At 36.6% G+C, this 27,408-nt stretch overlaps 1 protein-coding gene across 3 annotated transcripts in view; it reads left to right on the top strand.

The window, feature by feature from the left end:
- UBR3 (ubiquitin protein ligase E3 component n-recognin 3) overlaps nt 1-27,200 on the top strand; it is a 309,463-nt gene extending 282,263 nt beyond the window's left edge. For all 3 annotated transcript variants that reach the window (XM_027865976.1, XM_027865977.1, XM_027865975.1), the window contains exons 34-39: nt 4,446-4,553; nt 4,876-4,992; nt 18,044-18,223; nt 24,971-25,180; nt 25,532-25,671; nt 26,043-27,200. In XM_027865976.1, coding sequence (XP_027721777.1) covers nt 4,446-4,553; nt 4,876-4,992; nt 18,044-18,223; nt 24,971-25,180; nt 25,532-25,671; nt 26,043-26,160 — 873 coding nt within the window. In that variant the 3' untranslated portion in view covers nt 26,161-27,200. The remainder of the gene's footprint in view (nt 1-4,445; nt 4,554-4,875; nt 4,993-18,043; nt 18,224-24,970; nt 25,181-25,531; nt 25,672-26,042) is intronic.
- Nucleotides 27,201-27,408: the final 208 nt, after the last annotated feature.

The following is a 27,408-nucleotide window of genomic DNA, read 5'->3' as shown; positions in this document are numbered from 1 at the left end:
ATACATACATACATACATACATACATACATACATACATACATACATACACTTGTCATGTACACAGATATAGACTGTGACACAGGTTATCTTCTTTCATAGAATACAGCTCCTTAAAAGAAGGGACTGTTTTTGTCTTTTCTGTCTTTAGCAGTTAGCATGGTGCTTGGCACATAGTAAATGCTTAATAAATGACTGTCGACTATTACTTTTAAAAACTTTTTTTTCCATTTTGGTAGTCAACTCATTGTGCATCTCTTTGGCTCCCAGTCAAGACCTTGTAGCAATAATAATGTAATATTCTTGAATGCAAACAAAATGGTTTGGAGAAATAGATAGCTCAAGAAAATAAAAGTACTCCCTCATCTCTGCCAAAACAGAATATTTGGTGTGTATTTGTCTCTCATCTGTAGATACTAAATCTCAAACAATATAATTTTTGCAACATTAAGTAAAGGGACCTGGATTTTCACATTTCATTGACAAAAGTAGTTCGTGAAATCAGGGCATGAATAGTAATTATCTTATATGGTCCTGTTAGTGTGAACGATTATGAAACTTAATCCTACCAATTAAATTAACTTTCCAGTAGATTCAAATTATATTCTATTACTGGACTTGCTGTTACCCCTTTATTTAACAAATTCAAATTTGGGAAACATTTATTAATTGCCTGTTATAGGAAAGCCACTATGCTAAGTACAGATAGGAGCTACAGAGACAAAACATCAAGGGACTTAATCTAATAGGAGACTTAATCTAATAGAAATAAGATATGTTCACAAATAACTATAATATAAAATAGAATATAATTGCTAAGAAATTTAAACAAAGTTCTATGAGAATTCAGAGGAAAGATAATTTCTAGCTTAAAAGGATCATGAAAGCCTTTGGAATAGGAGTTAACATTTGAGTGTTACCTTGAGGGGGGATGCATAAGACTTCAACAGGTTGAGATTTGAGAATGAGAAGTGAGAAGAGAGAAGAGAACATTCTAGAAACATGTTTTCTCTACCTAAGGTTTTAGGCATTTTAATCTTCAGCCAGTGTGATTCTGTTAAAGGCTTTTGAGCATTAAATTAACACAATCAGAACTGTACATTTAGGAATTTGACAGTAGTGTTAAAGACAGATTGAGAATGGGGAGGCATTATAGTGCAGTGGAAAAGTGCTGAATTTGGAGGCAAATGACCTGAGTTTGAATCTTGGCCCTGCCATTTACTTGTGTGGAATCCTGGCCTGCTACATATGTGACCTTGAGTAAATCACATACTTTCTCTGAGCCTTGATTTTCTTATATGTAAAGCGAGGGAGGTGGGTTGGACTCGCTATTCTTTTGTATCCCTTTGAACTCTCAATCTATGATCCTATCATAAAAGTGTACAAACTAATTGGGAGGCTATTTCTGTAGCCTGGGCAAACACTCATCTCAAAATCTCAGAGTTAGAAGGGAATTCAGAGACCAGCTAGTCCAAATTATGCCTGAATCCCTTCTACAACATTGATGTTATAGTGGTCCTTAGTGAAGTGGAGCTCAGGTAGCTCTTTACTTTTTTGGATAGCTCTAATTCTTAAGAAGTTTTTCCTTAAATCAAGCCTAAATCTGCAAAGCAACTTCCATTCAATTCAATAAATATATATTAAATGCCTGCTATGTGTTGGGCACTATGCTAAGCACTGGGGATACAAATAAAAAGACAGGTCCTGCTCTCAAGGAGCTTACACAAAAGGACACTGAAAAGTTGGGGGTTAGGGGATGGGAGATGAGAAGCAGAGGGAGAGGATGAAAACAGAGGGTAGCCAGCCATCTTCTTCCGTAGAGCAGAAACCAGGCTGAGGTACAGATGCAAAGGGGAGTGAGCTTAGAGTCCAAATTCTGCCCCCTTTTTATAAAGGAAGGCTTTGGGTGAAGTTTGGTACTCCACTCTGCAGCAGACTCTCAGGAGACTGAGGAAAGTAGTTGAGGCTTGAGTTACCAACTTTTTGATGAAATTAGAAGTGATGAGCTTATCTTGGGAGGGCTATCTTGTTCAGTGGAGTTGAAACCAGGCAGAGCTGCAGTTATCACTATCAATTTTCCCCAGTATCTTCAAGGAGAACTTTGCCTCATTGTGTATAGACAAATAGATAACATTCACCCTGAGCAACCTTTTATTTCTTTCTCTACACCTTAGAACCCCTTGAACCCTTTCTCCCCTCCATAGTGTTTATGAAGTGGTGTCCCTTTTCCTTGCTAAGGCCAGCCCTTTTTCCTTTTTAAAAAAGTTTTTTAGCACTAATTTTTAAATTCTGGGTTCCAAATTCTCTCATCCTTGTAGTTCCACCCCCACCCAATGAAAAGGCAAGCAGTATAAAACCGTCATACATTGAAGTCATGTAAAACGTTTCCATATTAGTTATTTTGCCCCCCCCAAAAGTGAAAAAAATATCCTTCAGTTTACCATTTTTTCTACTCTTGGTCATATACTCTTCTACATTCTCCTGGAGTTAGCCCTGGAAATCATTTCCCTCCTTATCCTCAGTCTTCAGTCTCTCTTTATCTACTGGTTCTTTCCCTGCTACCTACAAACATGCCCAAGTTTCCTCCATCCCTAAAAAGCCCTCACTAAACCTTACCATCCCCTCAGGCTCTTGTCTTCTCTTTCTCTTCCCTTTCTCAGCCAAACTGTTAGAGAAGAAAACTGTCTAAATTCAGTGTTTGTACTTTCACTCCTCACTCCTTTCTTAGCCCTTTGCAGTCTCTCTCCAGAGTTAACAATGACCTCTTAATTGTCAGAACTGGTGGTCATTCCTCTTCCTTGGCCTTCCTCTGCAGCATTTGACACTGTTGACCAGCTTTTCATCCTATATACTTTCTCCTCTCTGGGTTTTTGTAATACTTCTCTGTCTTGCTTCTATTCCTCTCTATCTGATTGTTTCTTCTAGTTCTCCTTTGCTGGGTCATCATTCATATCTCACCCTTTAACTGTGATTATACAGCAAGGTGCTATCTGAGCTGTCTTCTTTTCTCTCCAGAATCTCACTTGGTGACCTCATCATTTCCCACAGATTCAGTCTTTACACCAGTTACTCTCAGATCTTAATTTCTGACTCTGGTGTCTTCTGAGCTCCAGCCTTGCATCATCACTTACTTATTGGACATTTTGAATTGGGTATCCCTTAGGCATTTCAGATTCAAGGTGTTCAAAACAGAACTTATCTTTTCTCATAAACCTATCTGTCTTTCAAACTGTTTCTTTTAAGAACACCACCATGCTTTCAGTTACCCAGGTTTATACTCTGTAAGTCATTGTTAAATCTTTATTCTTCCTCATTTCCCATTTCCACTCATCTCCCAATCTTCTCAATTCTGTTTCCCTAACATCACTCAAATTTATCTCCTACTCTCCAGTCACATCTTCCCTGCCCTGCATAGGATATCATCAGATTTTTTCTGAACTGTTACAAAAGCCTTCTAATTGGTCTTCCTGCCTCGAGTTTGATCCCTCTTTTAATACATAGTTCAGAATGATAACAATGATATCAGTTGTGATGATGCTCCTCTGCTAAATGAGCTCCAGTGGCTCGATCAAAGACAAACTTCTCTGTGATTTAAAGCCCTTCACAACCTGGCTCCAAACTGTATTTCCAGGTTTAATAGAAGGAAATTTCAAATGAGGATTAAACTGGCAAGGTTCCAGTAGGATGATAACTAATATCTACAAAATCCAGTACTGAGTAAGTTTCAGTAATCAACAGAAATTTATTGAACATTAATAATGTATTCTGTGCTATGGGGGTTAGAAGAAGAAGTGTGCAACATGAACGATGATCAAAGTGTTTTAATTGTGAGGATAATACATAATATATATGAGACAATAGTACACAATATAAGGCAGACTATAAAGAGGGGCAAAATAATATAGCTTGAAGGAAGAGGAAGAAAAATCAGTGATAGTTATTCATTATTTACATTCTGGTTTTGTATTGTTTTATAGTGTCTTTTTGTTTGTACAACAGTGATTCACTTATTTCCTACCCAATTTATACTTATCCTCTGTAGCCCTAAAATTATAAAAATATGTATTGCATATGTGCAATAACTATATTGCTAGCATTTAAATTTACAAATTACAGTTCTATTTTCTCTACTTATAAAATAAATATTAACATACAACAGATTTATTTAAAGCTGAGCTATTTATACTAATTATCTATATTATGTGTATGTTTTATTTAATTAGAGTGAAATAGAATATTTGACTTGCAGCATTCCCTTCTCAGTTTTATTTTAAATATAGCATATCTTGTGTGTGATCCAGTTTTCAAGAAAGGGAAGTTAATTTGTTTAAAATAAAAGTGCAGTCACAGTTCTACTCTACTGAAAACAACGATCAGTGCAGTGCAAATTTTATGACTCAAATTATAATGACTAGTTCAATTAATACTTTATTTTTATTTCTTCTAGAATACATGCAATGCTGAAAAGTCTTGGGAGGTTTTACTGAGCCTTGTGATAAGTGAACTGTCTAAAGGGAAACTGTACCTTGAAGGAGAAACTGAAGAACTTGGAATGGTACGCATTTTCCATAGATTTAAAATATCACTCACAGTAGTCAAACAGTTGGATTTTTGTTACCACATTTTATTTCATGAGATATATTATGTGTCTGAGTTATACTATGTATGTGACCAGTTTCTTAACTTCTCTGTGCCTCAAGCACTTTCTAAATAAGACTGTAAGTTGCAGGTGACTTGCTGATCTGCATCAGTGAAAGGAGTTTCCGCACTGGGAGTTCTCTACACCAGTGAAATCACAGTCAGAACCTCTTCCCTGTCCCCGCCCCCTATATTACCAAGTAAATTTTCTAATTAAAAATATTTTTTTTCTACTTTAGGTTGCCTGGTCTCCTGATAACATAGAAAGATATTTACAGCAGTTCTGCTTACCTTTTCTCAGGATCACCAGCCTTCTTCAACATCACCTTTTTGGGGGAGATTTACCAAGCTGTCAGGTATGATTGACAAGGGATTGGGAAAATCTAATATCCATACTCTGCCTGGACTCACTGCTAAATGGTTAACATACTCCTCTCCTCTTTTATTCATCCCATCCCAGTGATCCTGAGCCCTGCCTGCTGACATACAAACCCCATTCCCTAGCCTCAACTGTTAACAAGGTACTCCTTCAACTATACATGTGCTTTCCACTATGCCCTCTGGAGCTTCTTTTCATTGTAAACCTCTTTGTTTCTCATTCTTCTGACCCTCACTGATATATGACTTTCTACTGATGATACCATTTCCCCCTCTAGTGTTTCCAGACATGATTTTCTCTCTTATTTTCAGATTCACTAATTGCGATCTGAGAGTTGAGTACTCCTTGCTTCCCATTGTCACTCTTCCTGAGCCATTTTCATGTGCTTCCTCAAACATATTCATGTGCTGCTGAACAGGGCTTGAGGAAATCATGAAACAGTGCTTCCTGGGCCCATTACACATTTAATGTTTATAATCTCACTTGGGTCCTCACTCCTTCAAGGCTAGCATTCTACTTTTTTATTAAGGTGACCTTAACTGATTTGCTTTCTACTCTCTGCAGTGACTAGTCCAAATCCTCACATGTCTCCTGAAGTCTTCAACTGTACCATTGTACCAACTCCCACAACCCTAGTCCAAGCCAAGGACATCTCACTTCCTACATTTACTGAAAAAATTACTGTGCGTTCTCCCTTCTCTCTTCCTCATATCTCATTGCTCGGACATCCCTCTCTGCTATCTCCTCCTTTACTCTGGTCTTAGATGAAGAGGCAGACCCCTCTGGGTTCACCCTTGACCTCATTCTCTCTTTATTTCTCTAGCAAATTGGCCTCACTATTATCCCTACTCTCTCACCCTGTTTTGTGTCCTTCCCTGCTGCCTACAAGTATCCTATTTCTCCTCCGTCCTTAGAAAATCTCAACTTGACCCAACCATCCTTGCTAGCTTTTGTTCTCTTCTCCTTTGTGTCTAAACTCCTTGAGAAAGCAGTACACACTCAGTATCCTCCAGTTTGTCTCCTCATAGCCATGGTGCCATCCTCTATTCTTATTCACTCTGCATATCCCATCTTTTGCCATATCTTGGCATTTCTACCTTTACATCGTCTCTCTTATAGTCTTGCCACTCATACTGTCACAACCCTAGTTGAGGCTGTCATCTCTTCTCAGCTAGACTACCTTCCTCTTCTTTCTACCTTGTAACCCATCCTCCACTCACCTGTCAAGGTGATTTTCCTAAAACATAGATCTGACCATGAAACAGCCCTCCTCATCCCCAAACCCCACTCTCTGAACTCCAATGGCTCCTTATCACCTTTAGGTCAAAACATGTCAACCTTCTTATACTTTATTCCTCTCCTCGCACTCCACTGTTACACTGCATTAGCCTACTTACATTGCCTTGAAAACATCACTCATGTATCTTAGTTTTCCACAAGAAGTCATCTTCCACAAGAAGCCCTTCTTGACCTCCTTAGCTGCTAATGCCTTCCCCTATCAAATTAACCTTCATCTACTCTGCATAAATCCTAATTATTTTCATGTTTGTCTCTTTCATTACAATGTAAGCTCCTTGATGGCAGGGGCTGTTTCTTGCCCTTCTTTGTATAACCATTGTTTAGCATAGTGAGTATTATGAACACAGCCTGGCACATAGTGAGTGCTTAATAAATGCTTGTTGATGCACTGAGACAGGGAGCAGTTGGGAAGGCCATGGCAAGAGTCTTGGTGAGAGGAGAGAGGACCTGAATTAAGGGGATGGCTTTGTGAGTAGTGATGGTATGGAGGCAGAGATACATGGCTGTGACAGAGGATGAGTCAAGAATGAAGGAAAGATCATTATCATGGCTATTGTTAATATCAGAAATTGGGCAAAATGTGGGAAACTTGGGAAATGGGTTTCCTATTGCAACTCATAGCCTCTTTTTGAACATAATCACAATAATAACAGAATTTACTTTTTGCTTTTTGGCAAAACCTCAGTTTCTTCAAGATAGTAGAATTTGTCACATTTTTGTTTTCAGCTTTTATGGTATTGTAGAATGCCCTATAGCCCACCCATGAAAAACATCTGTCTTTTTGTGTATTTCTTGTTTAATCTGTTTAAAGGCTATGAATGAATAAGCAGAAAAGTTACAGATGAGTTTTATTGAGGGAAAAGTAGAAGAAAAGAATCCAGACTACACTTGTGGGGTAATGATGTTCAAGCCATCATGAATCTAGGAAAAAAAAAAACAGGCAATGAAATTCATGGAGTTGTGTTCATAGAAGCCTTCAGAATACAACTTAGGTAGAGGCAGCTGGGATAGAGTAGCTAGAGTGTTGGGCCTGGAGTCAGGAAGACTTGAGTTCAAATCAATGTTCAGACACTTAGTAGCTGTATGACCCTGGGCAAGTCACTTCATCTATGTCTTCTTCAGTTTCCTCAACTGTTAAATGGGAATAAAAATAGTACCTGCCTCCCAGGGTTGTAAAGATCAAATGAGACAATAATTATAAAGTGCTCAGTATAGTGTCTGGCACTGGCACAGAACAGGAGCTTAATAATGCTTGTTCTCCTTTCCCTTCACCACCACCTCACCATATTTATGTGTTTCTCTTCTCATGTTCTTCCCAAGCCGTTAAAGTTTCCAGGATCATTTTGCTGTCAGTGCTTTCAAGCTGTACTTTGTAAACATGTACTCAAAGCAGTCTCAGTTAAGAGTAATAATATGTGGAACAGATTCTGTTTGTCAAAACTTAAATTGCTGGGGCAGCTAGGTTGCTCAGTGGATAGAGCACCGGCCCTGAAGTCAGGAAGACCTGAGTTCAACTCTGGCCTCAGACCAAACACATGACACTTAACTAGCTGTGTGAGCCTGGGCAAGTCACTTAACGCCAATTGCCTAAAAAAATAAAATAAGTCTATAAAAAAAAAACAACACCAAAAAACTTAAATTGCTTGTGTCTGTCCTATATTTCCTTAATAATGCATTTTGGCAACCGTGATTTAGATTAATTCTTGGTCTAAAAATATAATTCCTTTTTCTAATACAATAATAATCCTCATTTGGGTAGTACTTGAAGGATTTACAGAATTCTTTACGTACAATAACCCTGTAAAGTGGCAATATAAATAAAATTATTTTTCTTTTATAAATGTGGATACTGAGGCAGAGAAGTGATTTGTCCATGCTCATATTTAGAAAGTTTAGATGTAAGATTCAAATCGGGCCTCCTGACTAGAAGGCTATCTTTCTTTTTATTACACTACTTACAAAACAATTAACTGAGCGATATCAATTTCTTTTCTTAGTGTTTTAAATTTTTCATCTTTAAAGGCTGTGGGTAGCTCTTTATTGCTTTATGATTTCTTTTCAGTTGGTTTCATCATTCACTTTATAAAAAGTGGAATATTTTTTTCTTATTTGCTACCATTTCCTTTTCTGTGCTCTGCCTAATTCTTATCACTAATTCAAAATACTGTGAATACATCTTCCTTTTATTTTTTCCTTTATAATTTTACTCACATTGGCCTTTTGTTTTTATAAATCATAATCTTTTTGTCACTAGAAAGTCATGGACCTCAAGCATCCTTTAATTTATTTCTACAGGCTTTACATTTTCTTCTTTATGCTCTTTTCTTCCATTGTTTTACCCCATTTACTTCCACCCTTCATTTCCCACAGTTGTATGGAAAATTTTATGTTAAAATATATTCCCTTTATGTTTTCTCCTTTGTCTATTCAATTCTGCATATTTTTCCTTAACTATTTTCTTCTATGTCCCTTTTTTTTTTAAGGTGAGTAATTTTAGTGTTCAGATACATTCGTTCTCTCTCTATTACACACACATGCACACACACACACACACACACTTATTGTTGTCTTGTTAAAATGAATCATGTAACTCTTGATATTTGCTAAAGTGTTTCATAGTGAGTAGTATGTCCGTCTTATAGTTGAAGAAATTGTGTCTCTCCTAATAAACTTTTTGAATCTAGAGATGAATTCTCTGATTTGCTAATTGGTCACTTGGTCCTCACTCATTTCTCAGCTATAGAGGTTTCCTTTTTGGATAAAATTTCAACTAAATTATACGGAATAGGGATCCTGTTGTTAATGATTGTGGGTAAGATTATTTTCCTTTTGTTTTTAATTTCAGCTACCATTAAGTGCCTAATATGAACAGAGTACTGGGTTAGTTCACCTGTATAAAGAGACAAAAATGAACACTTCCTTTCTTAAAAGATTTTACATTATCCTGGGGGCAAAATACGACATGTAAACAGATAAATAAATACAAAGTAATTTGAGGGAGAGAGAACATTAACAATTGAAGGATTCAAAACAGGCTTGAAGGAATAATTGGCACCTAAATTAAGTCATTAAGTAAGATAAGGATTTTGATAGAGATGAGGAGCTCAGGCATGGAAGATGGTTTCTGCCATGTAAGGTAGATGTATGATAGAACATCAAATTTGGTTAATCAGTCCACAGGTATTTCTTAAGCAACTGCTATGTGCAGTGTTCCAGATGTTAGGAGTGCTACTACAAAGAAAATAATCCCTAATGAAAAGAAGCATACATTATAATGGAGAAGACAAGTATGCTTATATATGTCATAAATGTGAAGTTAATAAATGCTAATATGTACAAAATAGTAAATAAAAAGTAGTTTGAGAGGGGGAGCAGCTAGGTAACACAGTGGATAGAGGGCCAGACCTGGAGTCCGAAAGACCTGAGTTCAAATCTGGCCTCAGACACTTACTAGCTGGGTGACCCTGGACAAGTCACTTAACCCTCTTTGCCTCAGTTTCCTCATCTGTAAAATGAGGTGGAGAAGGCAATGGCAAACCACTCCGGTGTCTTTGCCAAGAAAACCCCAAATGGGGTCATGAAGAGTCAGACACGACTGAAATGATTGAACAACAACCACAACAATTACAAACGTTTGAGAGGGAGGGACACAGGTGACTGGGGAGATCAAGAATGACTTCATGCAGAAGATAGTGCCTGCGTCGCATTTTTTAAAAAAAAAGGGGGATTCTGTAAGGCAAAAGTAAGGAGGAAACGCATTCCAGGCACAGAGAATGACCAGTGCAAAGACGTATAGACAGTCAATGGAATGTTTTATGTAAGGAACAGAAGGAAATCAATTTGGCTGGATCACAGAGTATTGGAGGGAAAATAGTATCCAGTGGTGGTGGTAAGTTAGGTTGCTACTAGGTTTGGCCTTTGAAGCTAATCAGATGAGTTTATATTTTATCCTAGAGGCAGTAGAAAGCCACAGAAGTTTATTGAGCAGAGACGTTACATAGTCAGATCTGCACTTAACAAAAATAATTTTGGCAGCAGTGTATAGGATGGACCTGAGTGGTGAGAGGCTTGAGACAGGAAGACCAATTAGGACAGTATTGTAATAAGCTAGGCAAGAAATGGCAAAGACCTGAACTAAAATAGTTGCTTTGTGAGAGGGGAGGAGTCAGATGCAAAAGGTGTCATGAAGGTAGAAATGGCAACATAGCGATTGATTGGATATGAGGGACGAGAGAGTGAGCAGTCCAGAATAGTCCCAAGATTATGAACCTGAAAGATTGAAAGCATAGAAATAGTGGAGAGTATTAGTTGAAAGATAATAAGTTCAGTCTTAGACATGTTGATGTTAGGATATTTCTGGGATAAACAATTTGAATGTCTAAAAGACAATTGATGATTCTGAACAGAAGCTCAGGGGAGAGACTGGGGCTGAATATATAGATCTGGGAGTTATCTGCATAAAAATTATAGTTAAATTCACAGGAGCTGATGAGATTTCTAAGAAAGAGTATAGAGGGAGTAAAACATCTAGTACAGATCCTTGGGGAATACCTATAGTGAGGGGGACATGATAATGAGCCAGCTAGCAAAGGAGACGATGAAGGTGAAGTCAGACACATAGGAGATGAAACAGGAGAGGGTAGCATCATGAAAACTCAGGAGGAGAAAGTATCCAGGAGCAGAGGGTGGTTAACAGTGTCATATAGAGCAGAAAGATTGAGAAAATTTAGAATTGAGAAGTGACCATTAGATTTGTCAACTAAAAGATTATTGGTAGCTTTAAAGAGAACAGGTCCAGTGGAGTGATGGAAATGAAAGCTTGATTGTGAAAAGTTGAGGAGTGATAGCAGAGGAAATAATATTCTGAAATAATAGCAGAGTAAATAATGTAATAAAATAAAAGTTTATCCTTTTTCAAGGAGTTGGGCCAAGAAAGGGAGGAAAGATACAGGACGGTAGTTTTAGGGGAAAAAAGACACTGAAGATTTTTTTAGGGATGGGGAAGACTGGGCCATGTTTGAAGGCAATAGGGAATGAACCTCCAGTTGATGGGGAGTGGTCAGCCTTTTAAGATTCCAGAGTGGAGGGGGATGATTGAGGACCCAATTTGCTAGAAAAGGTAGGATGAGATGGAATCAAGGATACATATAGAGGGGTTTGCCTTGGCAAGGGAATGGCCAACTCTTTGTCAAAGATTTAAGGGGAAGGAGACAGAAGTGAGTGATCATGTCAGGGAGTTTTGAGGTGAAAAGAATGAGAGAAGAGAGATCTCAAATCAAATAGCCTCACTTTTTTCAGTAAAGAGGCAAGCCCCTCAAGTTGAGGGTGTGTGGAGAGGGAGAGTTGGGTGTTGAAGAGGGAAGAGAAGATTCAAGTAGCTTCTGTGGGTGAGATAGGGCAGTAGGCAGACTAAAAGGTCTGTCTTGCTGATGAAGGGAGCAGGTTGAGGATAGATAACATGAATTTGTAATGTACTCACTTATCATGGATATGAGACTTATTCTAGCTTTGGTCAGTGGCTTGTAAGTAGGAGCAGAGGGGACAGATGGTGGAAATAATTCAGGGCTAATGTTTGGCTAGAAAGAGTGATGTTAGGACAAAGGACAAGGGAATTGAGAGTAGAGGACAGTGTGTAGAGTTAAAATCGCTAACTATTGGGTTGAAGTTGGAAAGTGAAGTTAGAGCATGGGTAAATGATCTGAGAAAGTACTAAAGGATGTAGGGAATGGAGATCTCAGTGAGGCAGAAAAGCATGTATGTATAGGAGGGATGAAACAAAGAGGTAGAATGATAGGTTATCGTCAAATAGGGCAAAGCCAGAGTTTCTCATTAGGGAAGTGGAACTCAGTAAGATCAAGTAGTGACCATTCTTATGTGTGGCTGAGTGAAGTAGTGTAGGTCATGGTACATAAGGAAGTTGAGTAAAGGGGAGGTTAGGAAGTTTGAGGGAGATTCTACATGGATATTAAAGGTCCCTAATGTAAAGACATAAGTTGGGTAGGAGAGGAAGATGACAAAAGAGGTGCTGAACTCCTTGAGAAAGGAGAGAATGACCTAGAGTTTGGTACTATGGCTACCATAATTTCGATTGAGTGGACTTCAAAAGACGAAAGGTTACTGAGTGAAGGAAATAAAGGGAAAGTCTAGAAGTGACAATGAAGAACAGGCAATGTTCTGGCCCCGCATCATCCCCCCTCTCCTCAACCCTACACACACACACACACACACACACACACACACACACACACATACACACACACACACACACTAGTGTGGTAGGGGCTGTGTGATAAAGTACAGCTAGTGCTACAGAAACTATCTGGGGATGCATTATCACCAGAGGGGTGCTAGTGAGGGCCAGCAGATTGGAAGAATGTTAGAAAAGGAAGTTCAGGGGAACAAAGACATTGCTCATTGTGGAACAGGAATTTCAGAGAGGAGGGTTGGATTGGGATATGTGTGCGATCAAGTTGAGAGGAATGGGGATGAAAGAACATGAGGGAAAAAAGGACAGTTTTCTCTTAAATCACTGGTGATTAATTATTACAGAGATACAGAGGGAGAGAAACAGGAGAAGCCAGAAGAGAAATAGTGGGTGGCAGTTTGGGAGTCAGGTTAGGATACAGCACATAGAGTTCTTAGATGATTACTTCTCATTTTGGCTGATTTAACTGGGTACAAATGATACTGCCCCAAGGAATCTAGAAAGCATTGCTAAAAATTACTAAATATTAGGGAAGAAACTAAAGGCCTTAGAATACAGATGCTATTTTTGTCATAGTTACCAATTAATGGTAAGGGCTTCAAAAGAGATGCAGACTTGGGATGATGTCTGAGAATAGGATTGTCATAAATTTACTGACTCTTAAATTAATTACTTTTCCATTTGAATATACATATGTGTACATATGTGCATATATGTATATATATGTGTACATATATATTCATATATCTAAGTTAATTCATATCACTTTAGAAATAAATGTAGCACTCCATGGAACATATGCATGGAACATGTGTTTTAAGAAAACTTTAATGGAAATGCATTACAGGAGGTTCTGTCTTCATTAGATGGCTAAACCTTTCACTAAATTTAGTCAACTTTAACATATGTATGTTATCAAATGCAAACGGTCCTCAAGGAGAAAAATGTTACTTCTAACATGCACCTAAGAGATACATTTTTTTCCCATAGTAATAATTTATTTGCCTGTAGTCTTCAACATCTAATTGAAAGGATTTTAAAAGGAAAAGTAACTGAGAGGAAGAACGTTGCTTATACATTGTGAGAATAACCTATACAGTCACTGAAGGTATCCTTGATGAGGCTCTTAGAGGGGAACAAGGCAGGCTTTTGCACGTTTTATTCCAAGTGCAGAACAAATTTAAAACATCACACAGTTAACTGAAAAATGTAGAAAATACAGTATTGCACTATGTGTTTGTTGACTATGAGAAAGCATTTGATTTGGTAAAACAAAACACACCACCTTAAAGGTATTTTTCCCATAATTTTATTCCATGTATATGTCAAAATTTTATATAGGATCCATTGAAATGGGTGGGAAACCTGCCCTCAAGGCACACATGTGGCCCTCTAGGTCCTCAAGTGTGGCCCTTTGGCTAAATCCAAACTTCACAGAACAAATTCCCTTAATAAAAGAATTTGTTCTGTAAAACTTGGACTCAGTCAAAAGGCCACACCCCTTTCAAAGCCTTGAAAGATATAACGATAGCAACAACTTTGTTTAACTCTTAAGTTATTTGTGAAAACTGAGGCATCAAAGAGAGTGGTAGAACCTCACCAAAGATATGTGTCACTGTCAGGTAGCAGTTCCATTGCAGATTCCAGGTTGAAGAAGATTGACCTATAAATGGTAGGTCTTTAAGATATTTCTTTGGTAGATGATACGTTGTTGCTTGTATCAAATCCTGGAACATTGCAGACACTTCTGAAGGAAACTCATAATCACTCAAAAAAATGTGGCCTGCTTATCCACATCAGAAAAACAGGTAGTAAAAAATATCTGTTGACCATGATATGTAGTTGTATGGATAGTCTGTAGAACTTATTTATCGTATATGCATGGATATGTGCATGTAATTCTATATGCATGTCATGTATGTATGAGCAGACAGCTGGATCCAAAATTGAATAAGTAAGGGAAAGCAGAATGGATCGCTTTGGGAAATTTCAGAGTTCTTTTAATGACAGCACCACCCCGCCCCACACTTTTCTCTGAAACAAAGGGCCAATATTCTCCTAGTGTTATTCTATACCTGTAAGTCTTGCAATGCTACAGTCTTTAAAGAATTGAAGTTGAGAATAGAAAAGCACAGTAGTAGGCATGATGAGTGGGTAGCTTCAATACATTTTTTTTTTTTAGGCCATTGGGGTTAAGTGACTTGCCCAGGGTCACATAGCTAGTAAGTGTCAAGTGTTTTGGTCTGAGGCTGGATTTGAACAATTCAATACATTTTAAATAAGGAATTATTCAGGTTGAATAGTGTAAAGCATATTTGACTAGAAAAAAAGGTGGACCAAACATTTATTGAGATCTAGAGACAACCTATTAACAGCACACAAGCTTCACTACATATCCACTTGATGTCAGGAGATCTCAGTTCTTTGTACATTGGCTGGATCCCCAGGATTTGGACAAGAGTCACATAGGATAATCAGGCATGGAGAAGTTGCAATTTTCATTGTTGAAGGGAATACTCACACCAATGATGTCACAGATCTGCTGGAGTGCTGGAGATGGTCCGAGTACTCCATTAATTCCCTCAAGGTAAACAGAAGACCTCCGTCATGTTGGGTGTGTCCAGTATGGAGGAAAATCACAGGGTGGAGAGGTAGATATGAAGGACTTGCCGCTTGCACTGATGGATGTACCCATAAAGATGAGATTAGAGAGGCATCAAAATGGATGGCCAGGTGCTAGTACAGATTCAGAGATAATTTAGACATGATGACATAATTTCACTGAGAAAAAATGTTTATTATGTATATGAGAGTCAGTATTCTCTGGTGCTTTTAAATCTTACTATAAAAAACTAAATTCCTGTTTTATACATTTTTCTTCTTTGATGAGCATTTGGAAGACCTTTGGATGCAGCATCAGTTATATGCTTATATTAGTCTTTTTAAAAAAATATATTTGTTTATTACTTTTTTTAGCATTTTGTATCAGTCTTTATTTTTGTTTGAAAGCAACAGTCTTCTTTGAGTAACTCTTTTAATGTGAATTCTCTCATGCAGAAAATAAACAAGTAGACATGTTTCTTGAGTAAAATTTGAGAAACATTGGAAGCTGGTTGAATAGGTAACTACAATTAGAATTTATGGGAAAAGGGAGCATACAATGTTACGTACTAGAATGGAGCAAATGTGAAATGCACATTTAATACCTGCTAGATAGCAAATGATGAAAACATTTTTATGGTAACTTTAATTTTCTTGATGCATGAAGCTGTTTTGATCTAATTCCATGTCTTCTATTGACCTTTTTCTGACCACAGTGACTGAAGGTAGATAGTCTCCGAAATTTTCAGGAAAATACTGAATATCTTCTGTGGAAATTAATGAAAAGCAGTAGTTTCTACCAGTATTATCTTTCCTTTGATCCTGACAGACTATCAGTACTTAGAGGCAACTAGATAGTTATTGTCTAGAGTGCTGGGCTTGGAGTCAGGAAGACCTGAGTTCAAATTCTGCCTCTACCATCTACTATCCATGTAACTCCAGGCAGGTTACTTTTGCTTAGCCCCAATTTCTGTATCTATCAAATGGGGATAATAAGAGCTCCTACCTTACAGGGTTGTTGTGAGGATCAAATGAGATAACTCGCATTTTAAAGGACTTGGTAAATCTTAACGTACTTTATAAATTTTAGCTATTATTACTTCACCTTTGGAAATTTCTAATAATGTGATAAATACTGATTAGTTTATTCATAGAAGAAAAGTATGAACTCACTTTGGAGGATTTATGTAGATTGTGCCTCTTCCTGAAAAGAATTGTGAAAAACCACATTCTAAAAAACAATGCAAGCTTTTGTCTTATTTGTTTTCTTCAGAATATTCTTTGTAAAGTATGGCAAAATTTGTGTCTCACTTCTGTCCTCAGATTGGTAGAAGAGTATTAGGCAAAGGAAAGGTCTTTATTCTGTCTTGAACTTTTCTTTTTTCTTAAGTTGTCCTTCTTTCAGCTTTTTCTTTACATATCTTTTAATTTTCTTTCATATCCATCTCATGTTAAGTACTTTACAAACCTTAAAATACTATATAAATGCTATTATTATTATTATTAATTATTATATAGGTCGTCCTGAAACATTTATTAGAATACTATTCCCACAGAATACTATGAGGCTAATGTAGGTATCCTCTGAATTTTTATCCTCTCAGCATAACTTGAACTAGAGTAATGTTGCTGAATTCCTCTGATTAATTGATTTAATTCTGTGCTTCCAGTTTCTTTTTGTTCTTGTTGTTGTTGTGCTGTTTGCATTAAAATAAATGCTACCTTTAAGTAGCATTGCAGTGGAGTTTTATGATTCCTTTTCTTAAGAGTTTTCTATGTTAACTTTTTTTTTTTTTGCTCTGCATGTTATTTTGGCTTTTACATCACATTTTCCCACTGTAGTTGTTCATGTCAATGAAAGCCAGCTTTGAGGTTTTTGCCTGTAATATTTTGGCATTTTTAAGATAATCAAACTTTTCATTATTAAAAAGTATCCTTCTAGGTCAAAGCACATCTTTAATGAAGCTCTGACTGCACTGGTTTGCATTTCTCTATGTTGGTGCATTAAATTTACTGATTCACAATTTAAAATCCACATCCAAACTTTTTAATTCCTTAAAGTTTCTCCTATTTATGAATTCATACCAACCCAGGAGCTAGGCATCTCTTTAGTCCAGTCTCCCAACTCCTACAGGTTCCATTAAGACCCGTACATTACCAGTCTTTCTGATTCAACACAACTTAAGGGTATCTATGATTGTGACAGCTTCCCTTATTTGGGTAAATATTTGGAGCCAGATATAATTGTGGAAACTAATTAATCAGGTCTTTATAGATAAACATTATTAAATCCCATGCTGTTTTTAAAAATGTATAATTATTTCTCCACTGAAGTCCTACCTGAGTTCTGCAGTATTGTATGGAAGTGATCTTGGGTTCTCAAAGGCTATGCCAATAGAACATAAACTCTGGCAAGTCTTACCAAACTTGAATGACTTTGGGAATTTGCTCAGTGATCAAATGTGTGTCTGTTATCTGAAGAAGTCTAGCTAAGTTTGGAGAGGCTGATTACCAGGTTGAGTGTCAGGTCACTAATTTTTCTGTCACAGCAATTCACAAAAAACATCTGAGGAGTTGTAGAAGGGTTGTGACTTGCAACACTGTAAGTAGTATTCACATGAGTGAAATGATCACTCCCCAGAGCATTGTAGTGCAGACTGAATTATAAAAGCATATTTTCATATTTTATATCCTCATTAATTAAATTTTGGAGGAGAATATTTGGAGCAGAATGGAGATAGCATATCTAGGAACAACTTTTTTCTCTCTCATTTCCTCATTTTTTTTCAGCTGGTTCAGCCAGAAAACTGACCTTTTACTGTTCCACATTCATTGATAAGGAAATTAATACATATGACATCTATTATAATAGGAAATACACTTCACAAAATGATGTGAAATTTTTCTTTTTGATGTTGAAAAGGAAGAAGAAGAATTTACCGTTCTTGCTAGCTGCTTGGGGCTTCTACCATCTTTTAGTCAAACAGTTCATCCATTCACCAGCGCCTCCTGCCTTGACTGGCCTGTTCCAGCATTTGACATCATACCTCAGTGGTGCTTTGAAGTAACTTCATTTTCTGAACGACATGCAGAGCAAGTAAAGGTATGTAAACAAAGAAGAATTTGCTTGACATCCTGGCCATGTCCTAATCGGTAAGAGATAAATAATTTACAATTCTTTGATAATAATCAGTGTTTGAAAGAACTGAATAAAAATGGTTTACTTGACAAGGGAAAGCCCATATTTTAGGAGGATGTTTCATATTATTTGTTGTCTCTTTGATAATAGAATTTGCTTATTTAAAAACATTGACCTTCTCTTTCATAAATAATGAGATACATATATTTTGTAATCAATTACAGAGGGGACTTTTGCTCCACTGAATCTATTGGATTATTGTTATATATAAGTTTTAAATGATATTATCATTATGTAGGGTTCCTGCAGCTCATGTTTTTATCTGAATAAACATATACTTAATTTTATCCATTAAAAATATGATTTGTATAGCACTGTTTAATAGTAAAATGACCTCATATTATAAAACTCAGTTTCTGACTTTTATATGCAGCTGGATGCACATATCCTAAGTAAATTTTTATGAAAAATATAAGTATATTGGTATAGTTTTCATATTTTGAGGAAAGAAATTTATTAAAAGTTATTGGTCTGATATTTCACAAACTCGTTGAATTTTGAGATGTGAGTGACATTATTAGCAGCCATCTAATCCAACTCCTGCCTCCAAAAAAGTGCTGTAAAATACCCTGTAGAATTCAAATGACTCCATCCTCCCCTCTGCCCCTCCCCCGCCATCCAAGGAACTCATTCCACTTTTAGATAGTTCACATTTTTGGATGTTTTTCCTTATATTGATTTTAAGCATGTCTCTTGCCAATTTTTACCCATTGTTCCTAGTTTTGCCTGCTGGAGCCAAAGAGAATGAGTATAATCCCCTTATCACATGAAAGACCTTTAGTAGCTAGGTGGCATGGTGGATAGAGCACTAGGCCTGGAGTCAGGAAGATTCATCTTCTTAAGTTCAAATCCAGCCTCAGACATCTACTAGCTGTGTGACCCTGGGCAAAATCATGTTTTTCTCAGTTTCTTCATGTGTAAAATGAACTGGAGAAGGAAATGGCAACCACTCTAGTATCTCTACCAAGAAAACCCCAAGTGGGGTCACAAAGAGTCAGTCATAACTGAAACAACGGAACAACAGCAACAGTCCTTTACCTCATGAGTCTTCCCTTCTCCAGGCTAAATACCCCCAATTCCTTCAACCGTTGCTCATGTGTCAGAGATTCAAGGCTTTTCATCATCTTAGTTGTCCCTCCTATATGTTGTCCAGCATATCAGTGTTCTTTCCAAACTGTAGCACTCAGAACTAAAAGAAGTGTTCCAAATGTGGTATTGCATGACTGTCATCTTATTTTTGAAAATTATGCCTTTCTGTATAAAGCTTTTGTGGTTGCCATATCACATTCATCCTGAACTTAGACTAAAATCTTCCAAATTTTTTTCAAATAAATTACTCTGTAATAAATGCTCCCTAATCACATTGTAAAAATGATTTTTTAGAACTCGAGTAAAAATTTTTTTTCTCTATGAAATTTCATCTTTTTAGATTCAGTCATATTCTAATACAGCTAAGTGATATAGCTAGAATTCAAATCCAGCCTCAGACACTTGACACTTCCTAACTGTGTGACCCTGGGCAAGTCACTTAACTACAGTTGCCTCCAAAAAAAATATCCTAAGTGCCACACCTCAAATTGAGCTGAGACTAGTGAAGAAGAGTAAAGACAACCAGAACCAAAAGGGTTTTGTTTTAAGTTATGCTGGGGGATAAAAGGAAATCAAAGAATGGATAGCAGTTGTTCGGGATGTATGAAAGGATGATGAATAACCACAGAAGGCAGAGCAGCTCAGTTCTCTGGTGAGCAGGGTTCTGTGAATGACATCTGAACTAGAAAGGTCAGACAAAAGATGGCTACATAGTTTGTATGTAAGGTCAGGGTAAGAGCACTAGCTGTCCTTGATTAGTTCATGTCACTTGGTCTAAGATAAATGACATCCTCAGACACTTGAAAGAACTGGTAGATGTGATCCTTGAACTGCCATCAGTGATTTCTGAAAGACTGTTCGAGAAAAGCATACTGCGAACCTAGAGAAAGACAGTTATAAAAAACAAAACAAAATAGAAGAAGAAAATAAATTGTTTAAAGTACAGGCCAGTAAAGGTGATTTAAATTCCTGAGCAATTCTAGACTGGATTTTTTAAAAGATAGCTAGTGAACATCCATATCCATGGAAAAGACAGTGCTCACAAATAACCAGCATGTCTTTAACAAGAACGGATCATGCCAGATTAACCCTATACTTATTTAAAAGGATTATTTAACTGGTAGGTCAAGGGAATGCTATAAATTTAACTTACCTAGATTTTAGCAAAATTTCCATAAATTACCTCATTTTATTCTTCTGGGAAAGATAGAGATATGGTCTAGATGAGAATATATTTAGATGATTTGGAGCTTGCTGAATGGCACTCTTCAGTTAAATACCACAGGGACCTGTGCTTGACTCTATGCTAATTAACCTTTTGATCAATGCTTTGGATAAAGGCAGAAATGACAGGCTTATCAAATGTACAGATTATTACTAAAAACTATGAGGGATAGATAACATACTGGATGACAGAAAGGATCCAAAGATATTTTGAAAGGCTAGAAAATAAGCACAGCCATAGCATTTACATAGGACTTTAAGGTTTATAATGCATGTTACAAATGTTATCACATTTGAGCCTCACAACAATCCTGGGAGGTAGGTTCTACTGTTATCTTCATTTCATCTTCCAGATGAGGAAATTGAGGCAGATAGTGACTTGCTAATAAAACAGCTACTAAGTGTTTGAGGCTGCATTTGAACTCAGATCTTCCTGACTGCAAGGCTGGCGCTCTATCTACTGCACCACCTAGCTGCCCCTCATATTACCTTTTCAATAGGTGGGGGATGGGCTTCAGGGAGAGAAAATTTGGAACTCAAAATTTTAGAAATGAATGTTAAAGTTTAATTCTTAAGTTTCTCATCCCTTCTGGGTTGACTGCCTGTTGAATTTTAGTCTGTGGGATCACAGCATTAAGCAAGCATTTAAGTGCTTAAAATTAGCCAGGGTGTAGATGTGGACTATTATGTTCAGGAACAGCAAGTAAGTTGTGTGTAGCTAGATCATTTAGTATGTGAAGAGGAGTGTGAGAAGACCAGAAAGTTAGAAAGAAGCCAGTTTATGAAGAGCTTTCATACCAAACAGTAGACTATATTTTACTATGATGGTAGTAGATAATCACTGAAGTTTATTGAATAAGGGTAGTGGTGATGTAGTTCAGTCTATGCTTTTGAGAAATCACTTTGGCAGCTGTGTAGAAGATGGATGAAGATGAGGAGAGATTCTAAGCTGGGAGGTAAATAGAAAGCTATTGTAATGATTGAGGCAAGACATAGCATGAACCTGAATTGGGATGTTGGCTGAGTGGAGAGAGGGACATGTATAAGAGGGGCAAAGCCTGAAACCTCAAGATTTGGCAAATGGTTGGATGTGAGTGGTGAAAGCAAGTTGTTGAGGAGGATGCTAAGGTTATAGACCCAGGTGCCTGGAAGGATGGTGATGCTCTCAATAGTTTTGTTTTGTTTTTTTAAGGAAGTTTGGAAGAGAGGTGGGTTTAGAGGAAAAGTTAATGAGTTCTGTCTCAACTACATTGAGTTTGACATGCTTACTAGACATCTAGTTATAACAGGCTGTTTGTGATGAGAACCTGGTATTCAGGAAAGAAGTTCAGGCTGGATGTATAGATCTGTGAATATGTATTGATTTGATCACTGAAACTATGGGAACCAATGAGATGAAGTGAAAGCCCAGAATGTAATCTTGGGTGACACCTACAGTTTGGGAGGACAACAGGATAAAGGATCAGTAAAGGAGACTGAGAAAAAGAAGTCAGACAGGTAGGAGAAGAATGGGAAGACAACAGTGTTGCAAAAACCAAAGAGAGAACATTCATGAGGAGATGGTCAACAGTGCTAAATACCATAGAGAGGTGAAGAAGGGGGGATAAGAGAAAAGGCCATTAGATTTGGCAATTAAGAGATTTTTGGTAACTTTAGAGAGAGCAGTTTCAGATGACCACTTTTTTCTCCTAAATAATCTCTTCCCTGAGTTTTCCCATTCTCTTGTCTGACTGCTCCTTCTCAGTCCCTTTGGCTGGATCATCAATAATATCCCATCTTCTAACTGTGAGTGTACCCTTTGGCTCTGTCTCTCTCTCCTCTTCCTTCAGGACCTCATCATCTTCTTTGGATTCAGTCATCATATCTGTGCTGGTAGTGTTCTTCATCTAGACCACAAACTCAAATTTGGAGATTTCAAACAGAATGTTTCGTATAGCTCTCAAATTCAGTATGTCAAAACAGACATATTTTCCCTCCCACCCATACACCTCCCATATCCATCTGTGTTACAAACCTTCTTTCTGTCAAAGGCACCACCATCTTTCCAGTCTTTTGGGCTTATATTCTCAGAGTTACCCTGGACTTCTCATTCTCACTCACGCCACATATTCAGTCAGTTGCTAGTCTTGTCAATTTTACTTCTATAACAGCTCTCCACAAGTTTCCTTCTCTTCACTCACTTGAATTATAACTCAGGCCCTTATCAACTTTCTTTAGGCTGGACTACTGCAATCGTTTCCAAATTGATCTCTCTGTTTGTTTCAAGTCTCTCCATACAATGGCCAAAGTGTTTTCCTAAAAATGATCATGTCATTCCCATGGCTCCCTATTTATTACCTGTAGGTTTAACTAATATATGTACATGTCTCCCCAGCTAGATTGTGAGCTCTTCTGAGACAGGAATTGTCTTTTTATCCTCAGTGCCTAGCACAGTGCCTCGTTCATAGTAGATACTTAGTGAATGCTTGTTGATTGATTGATTGCCCTCTTTTTGGCAGAAGACTCCAAGAGACAACTGGATAACTCAAGTTCTCCATCACTACTATATCTTGTTGTTGTGTCAGACTTATAATCTGTTTCTTCAACTCTTGTTTCCTCTTTATGTCCAGGTGGTCTGATAGCAAAATGACTTCTGTGTCTTCCTCTATTTGTCTTCATCCAAATGCTTTCCTTTGTATGTTCCTACTCTTGTTTCTGGATTTCTACACATGAATATACCTTTTAAATAAGCAATTCTGGTTCACATTTCCCTTTTACCTAAGATGATATTGACCTTATTACCTCTTGCTTGTTGCATAAACTTGTGCGTTGGAGTCTATGGCTTTTACTATTTGCTCCTTTCTTGGATTTTGTCTTAAGTGAATTTCTGGGAGTCTCAACTGCTATTTTTCTTTATATACTGTAGTTTCTCTTTATGGTATGTGTATTGGTTGATAAATGTAGGCAATTTTTCTCCCTCCTCCATTCTTTACTTTTAAAGCCCTTTTGATTAGTTTTGCAAGACACTTGGCAAATGCATTCTTATTGGCTTTTCTTAGTGAGTGTATTCCATTAGGAACCTGGCATGCTGCTGCTGGTCCAGAAACATACATGCCTTTCCCAGATACCATCTTCTTGGCCAGTTTTTCACTTCCTTTGTATCTCTGCCTTCAGTGGGTACCAAAGATGAGGAGACTGCCTTTGACTCTGTAGGCTTCGAATTCTTTTCCAAGACTGTAATCTTTGTCAGTGCTTACTAATTTTCTTCTGGCATGTAATTCCTGTTTGGATGAAGAACCAGAAGTGGATAATAGTTATCCATTTGGCTAATTCTTGATTTCTCTTCTCTGTGTTGAACGTACATGCCCTGGGAAAGCAGCAGTCTTATTTTATGTAAATAATCTTAATAGATTAAATTACCCTGGGTCCAGATCTCAAGAAACATAATCATAGTGAACCCATCTCTAACTACAGGGTTATTAATAAATACCATACAAACTATTGAAGAAGTACTTCCAGAAAACGGAGAAATGCTTCTGCCTAAGATTTAGTCTGGCTGTGGGAAACAGATCTGTATATTGCAATCCAGGCAATCAGATTTAACCACATTTTGGAGTGACCCAAAAGTATTAAGGTCTGAGTAGATTAATATTGAGCTAGATGAAAAGAGCTGAAACTTTTACAGTGTTTTAGAGCAAGCATACTCTAGGTACTTTTGAATAAACCAGTTGTGAGTATGATGAAAACAATATAATTCCTTTAGTGTCACGGGTTGCATTCATGTTCTGAAATCATTCTTGCTATTTCTAGCCACATAATTCCCTTTTAGAAGAAGGGACCTGGTCTAGCCAGCCAGAATAGTAGATTGAGCTGTAACATATGTAATAGTGTATTTTTTTTAAAAAATAGGAACGTATTTAGCCAAATTTAAAGCATCCTGTTGTAAATTTAATTAAATTTACAAATTAATTAAATTTACAAATTAATTACAACATAAACTCTTTTAAAAAGTCAATATATTCTTTGATTACTTATTACAGAGTATAAAATTTGGTTTTTATAATCTGCCAGCATTTTAAAATTTCACATTAATCCATATCTTTATGTTAAAATGCTATATAATAAGAAACTGAATTTATTTAAGCATGTTTTTCAAGCTTAAAATGCTATTAAAAGGTATCGATTTTTTACCTTAAAATAAATCAACCAAGCATGTCATACCGTGTTATATTATTATTACCTGTGTTTATGGGGAAATCTTCCTTTCTTGGGAAAAAAAAAGTAGGGGAAAAATACTTAGGCTTTGGTTTCAATAATAGAATCACATCATTTTAATGATTATTTTTGGTAATGTTTTAGGTTTTGCTTATCCAGGAGTCAAAGTGGGACTTACCACGTTTATTACAATTGCCTGAGAACTATAATACCATCTTTCAGTACTACCACAGAAAAACCTGTAGTGTCTGCACTAAAGTTCCTAAAGATCCTGCTGTTTGCCTTGTTTGTGGAACTTTTGTCTGCCTGAAGGGACTTTGCTGCAAACAACAAAGTTACTGCGAATGTGTGCTGGTAAGAGAGAACAAAAGACCTAACATTTTGAAAAGCAGTCTTCATATTTCACACCATTTAATGATGAACTATGTTGACCATGTATTTGCATAGTACTGGATCACCCAATATTCTAATCTGATTTTTCACTTCTTATATCCCAAATATGCTGTAATGAAAATGCCATATAATGAAATAAAATCTTAGCATGAAGATTGCATATTCAGTTGTTACTATTAAACCTTTATAAAAAGAAAATGCTCCTTAGTGACTGGACTCCTATATTTGGAAGACATTTGAATAGGCCATTCTTGACTTTATTATGAAAATCCCATTAATGGGATTTTTTTAATATAATATATTTTTTTTTAGCATTCTCAGAACTGTGGTGCTGGAACAGGAATATTTCTTTTGATCAATGCATCAGTAATTATCATTATTCGAGGCCATCGTTTCTGCCTCTGGGGTTCAGTTTATCTGGATGCACATGGTGAAGAAGACCGGGATCTTAGGTAAGATATTAAGACAGTTACCCTTTTTAAACTAATACTGTACAAAAACCACTATAAAGTAGCATTAGGCCAGGTGTCAGAATTTGAGGTAATATTGTTGACATGGGAAAATTATGTTAAATAAGTGTCACTCTATTAGTTCGAGCTTTATTACATTTCATAATATGGATTTCTGAAGATACTGATTTGATTTGTTTGTAACTTGAGTTTTGTGAGGTTTTCCTTCCATAAGCATGCAATCCCCAAATACCAGAAAACAAAACAAACAAAAAAAGTTACGTAACTTGATTGTTGCAAGGAATTAGCTCAAACAGAAATGACAAACTAAATTTCTCTGAATTAATTGTGTTAATGTTCACTTTTCTTTCTAGACGTGGCAAGCCTCTCTACATTTGCAAGGAAAGATACAAAGTTCTTGAACAGCAATGGGTTTCTCATACTTTTGATCACATCAATAAAAGATGGGGTCCACATTATAATGGGCTATAAATCATCTATTACCTACAGCTTCACACCATATCATCCATCACCTTTACTAAGAATCCAGCTTTACAAAGATAAGCTTTAACTTAATTTGGGGGATTAACTCACTGGAAAAAAAAATGAAACCATGCCGTTTTTTAAGCCTTTCAATTATTAGGTGCTGTTGATACTACATTAATGGTACTATAACTTTAAAAAAAAAATCTTTGAGAGGGCATGAAAAGTTTAATTTCCTTGGTACTCATGCTTTTTGTTTATTCCACAATTGATAAGAAGCACAAGTTGTTCTCAGAATTACTTAAAAGTGAAATCTCCCAACAATGCAATGAAACATTTCTGATATTTTGAGTGGATTTGAGTTATTGCGGGTTTACTGCTTCCACATCCTTTGTGTTTAATTTGCATCTACTAAACATATTGCATCATTTTTTTCTTTCCATTTCTTGTGTTGATTTGAGATTTTTGCTTGCTACATATGTAATTAGACAACAATTGTAAAACATGATTTATGTGAGATACTGTATAGTAAAAGTTGGTCTAACAGTAGAACTTTAAAAAAATCCACTTATTGTGAGAGGTCTGTTAAAAGCTTTCAGACTTTGCTGAAAACCTAACTCATTCTCAGGAATTTCATAAATGTTATCCCCAGGTAAATAAATAAAATAGCTGTAAAATAATTAGATGGCTACTGTTAATGTAATACAGTATATTGATTTTTTTTTTTTGCTCCTTCAAAAAACAAAATTTGCCATTACAATTGGGTGAATTATTAGTGGTAGTAATATATAGATTTTACTATATATACAAATTTTCTAAGACTGTACAACATGACAGATTCTAATTACATCCATGCATGCCTGCCTTTCATTATCAACCCAGATATGTTTGAATTGGAAATATGCAGACTGCCCTAAAAATGAAATATGATTTTGGATCTTTCCTGTCAACTCAAGAGATTCATCTGTATTGTATTTGTGCAGAGTGATCACTGATTTTTCTGCTTGATTTCCTTTAAAAAGAAAAAAAAAACTCAACAGAAGTGGCCCTGGTTTGAATGATTGCATCTGTATTCTTCTCAGAAGAATGCTGGAGAAACAGCTTATGTTTATAGTGTTTTTAACTCAGCAAGAATAAAAAGGATTGAGTTTAAATACACTGTATGTAAGAGGAGGAAAGTATGGACAAAAAATGCTACCAAACAATTTTTCAAGTGATTCAGACATTGGTTGATTATTTCGTATAAAATGCTGTCAA

This window comes from Vombatus ursinus, unplaced genomic scaffold (assembly GCF_900497805.2).
Source record: "Vombatus ursinus unplaced genomic scaffold, bare-nosed wombat genome assembly UNPS02014779.1, whole genome shotgun sequence".
Lineage (NCBI taxonomy): Eukaryota > Metazoa > Chordata > Mammalia > Diprotodontia > Vombatidae > Vombatus > Vombatus ursinus.
The sequence above is the reverse complement of the archived record's forward strand: the minus strand, read 5'-3'. Positions and strand labels throughout refer to the sequence as shown.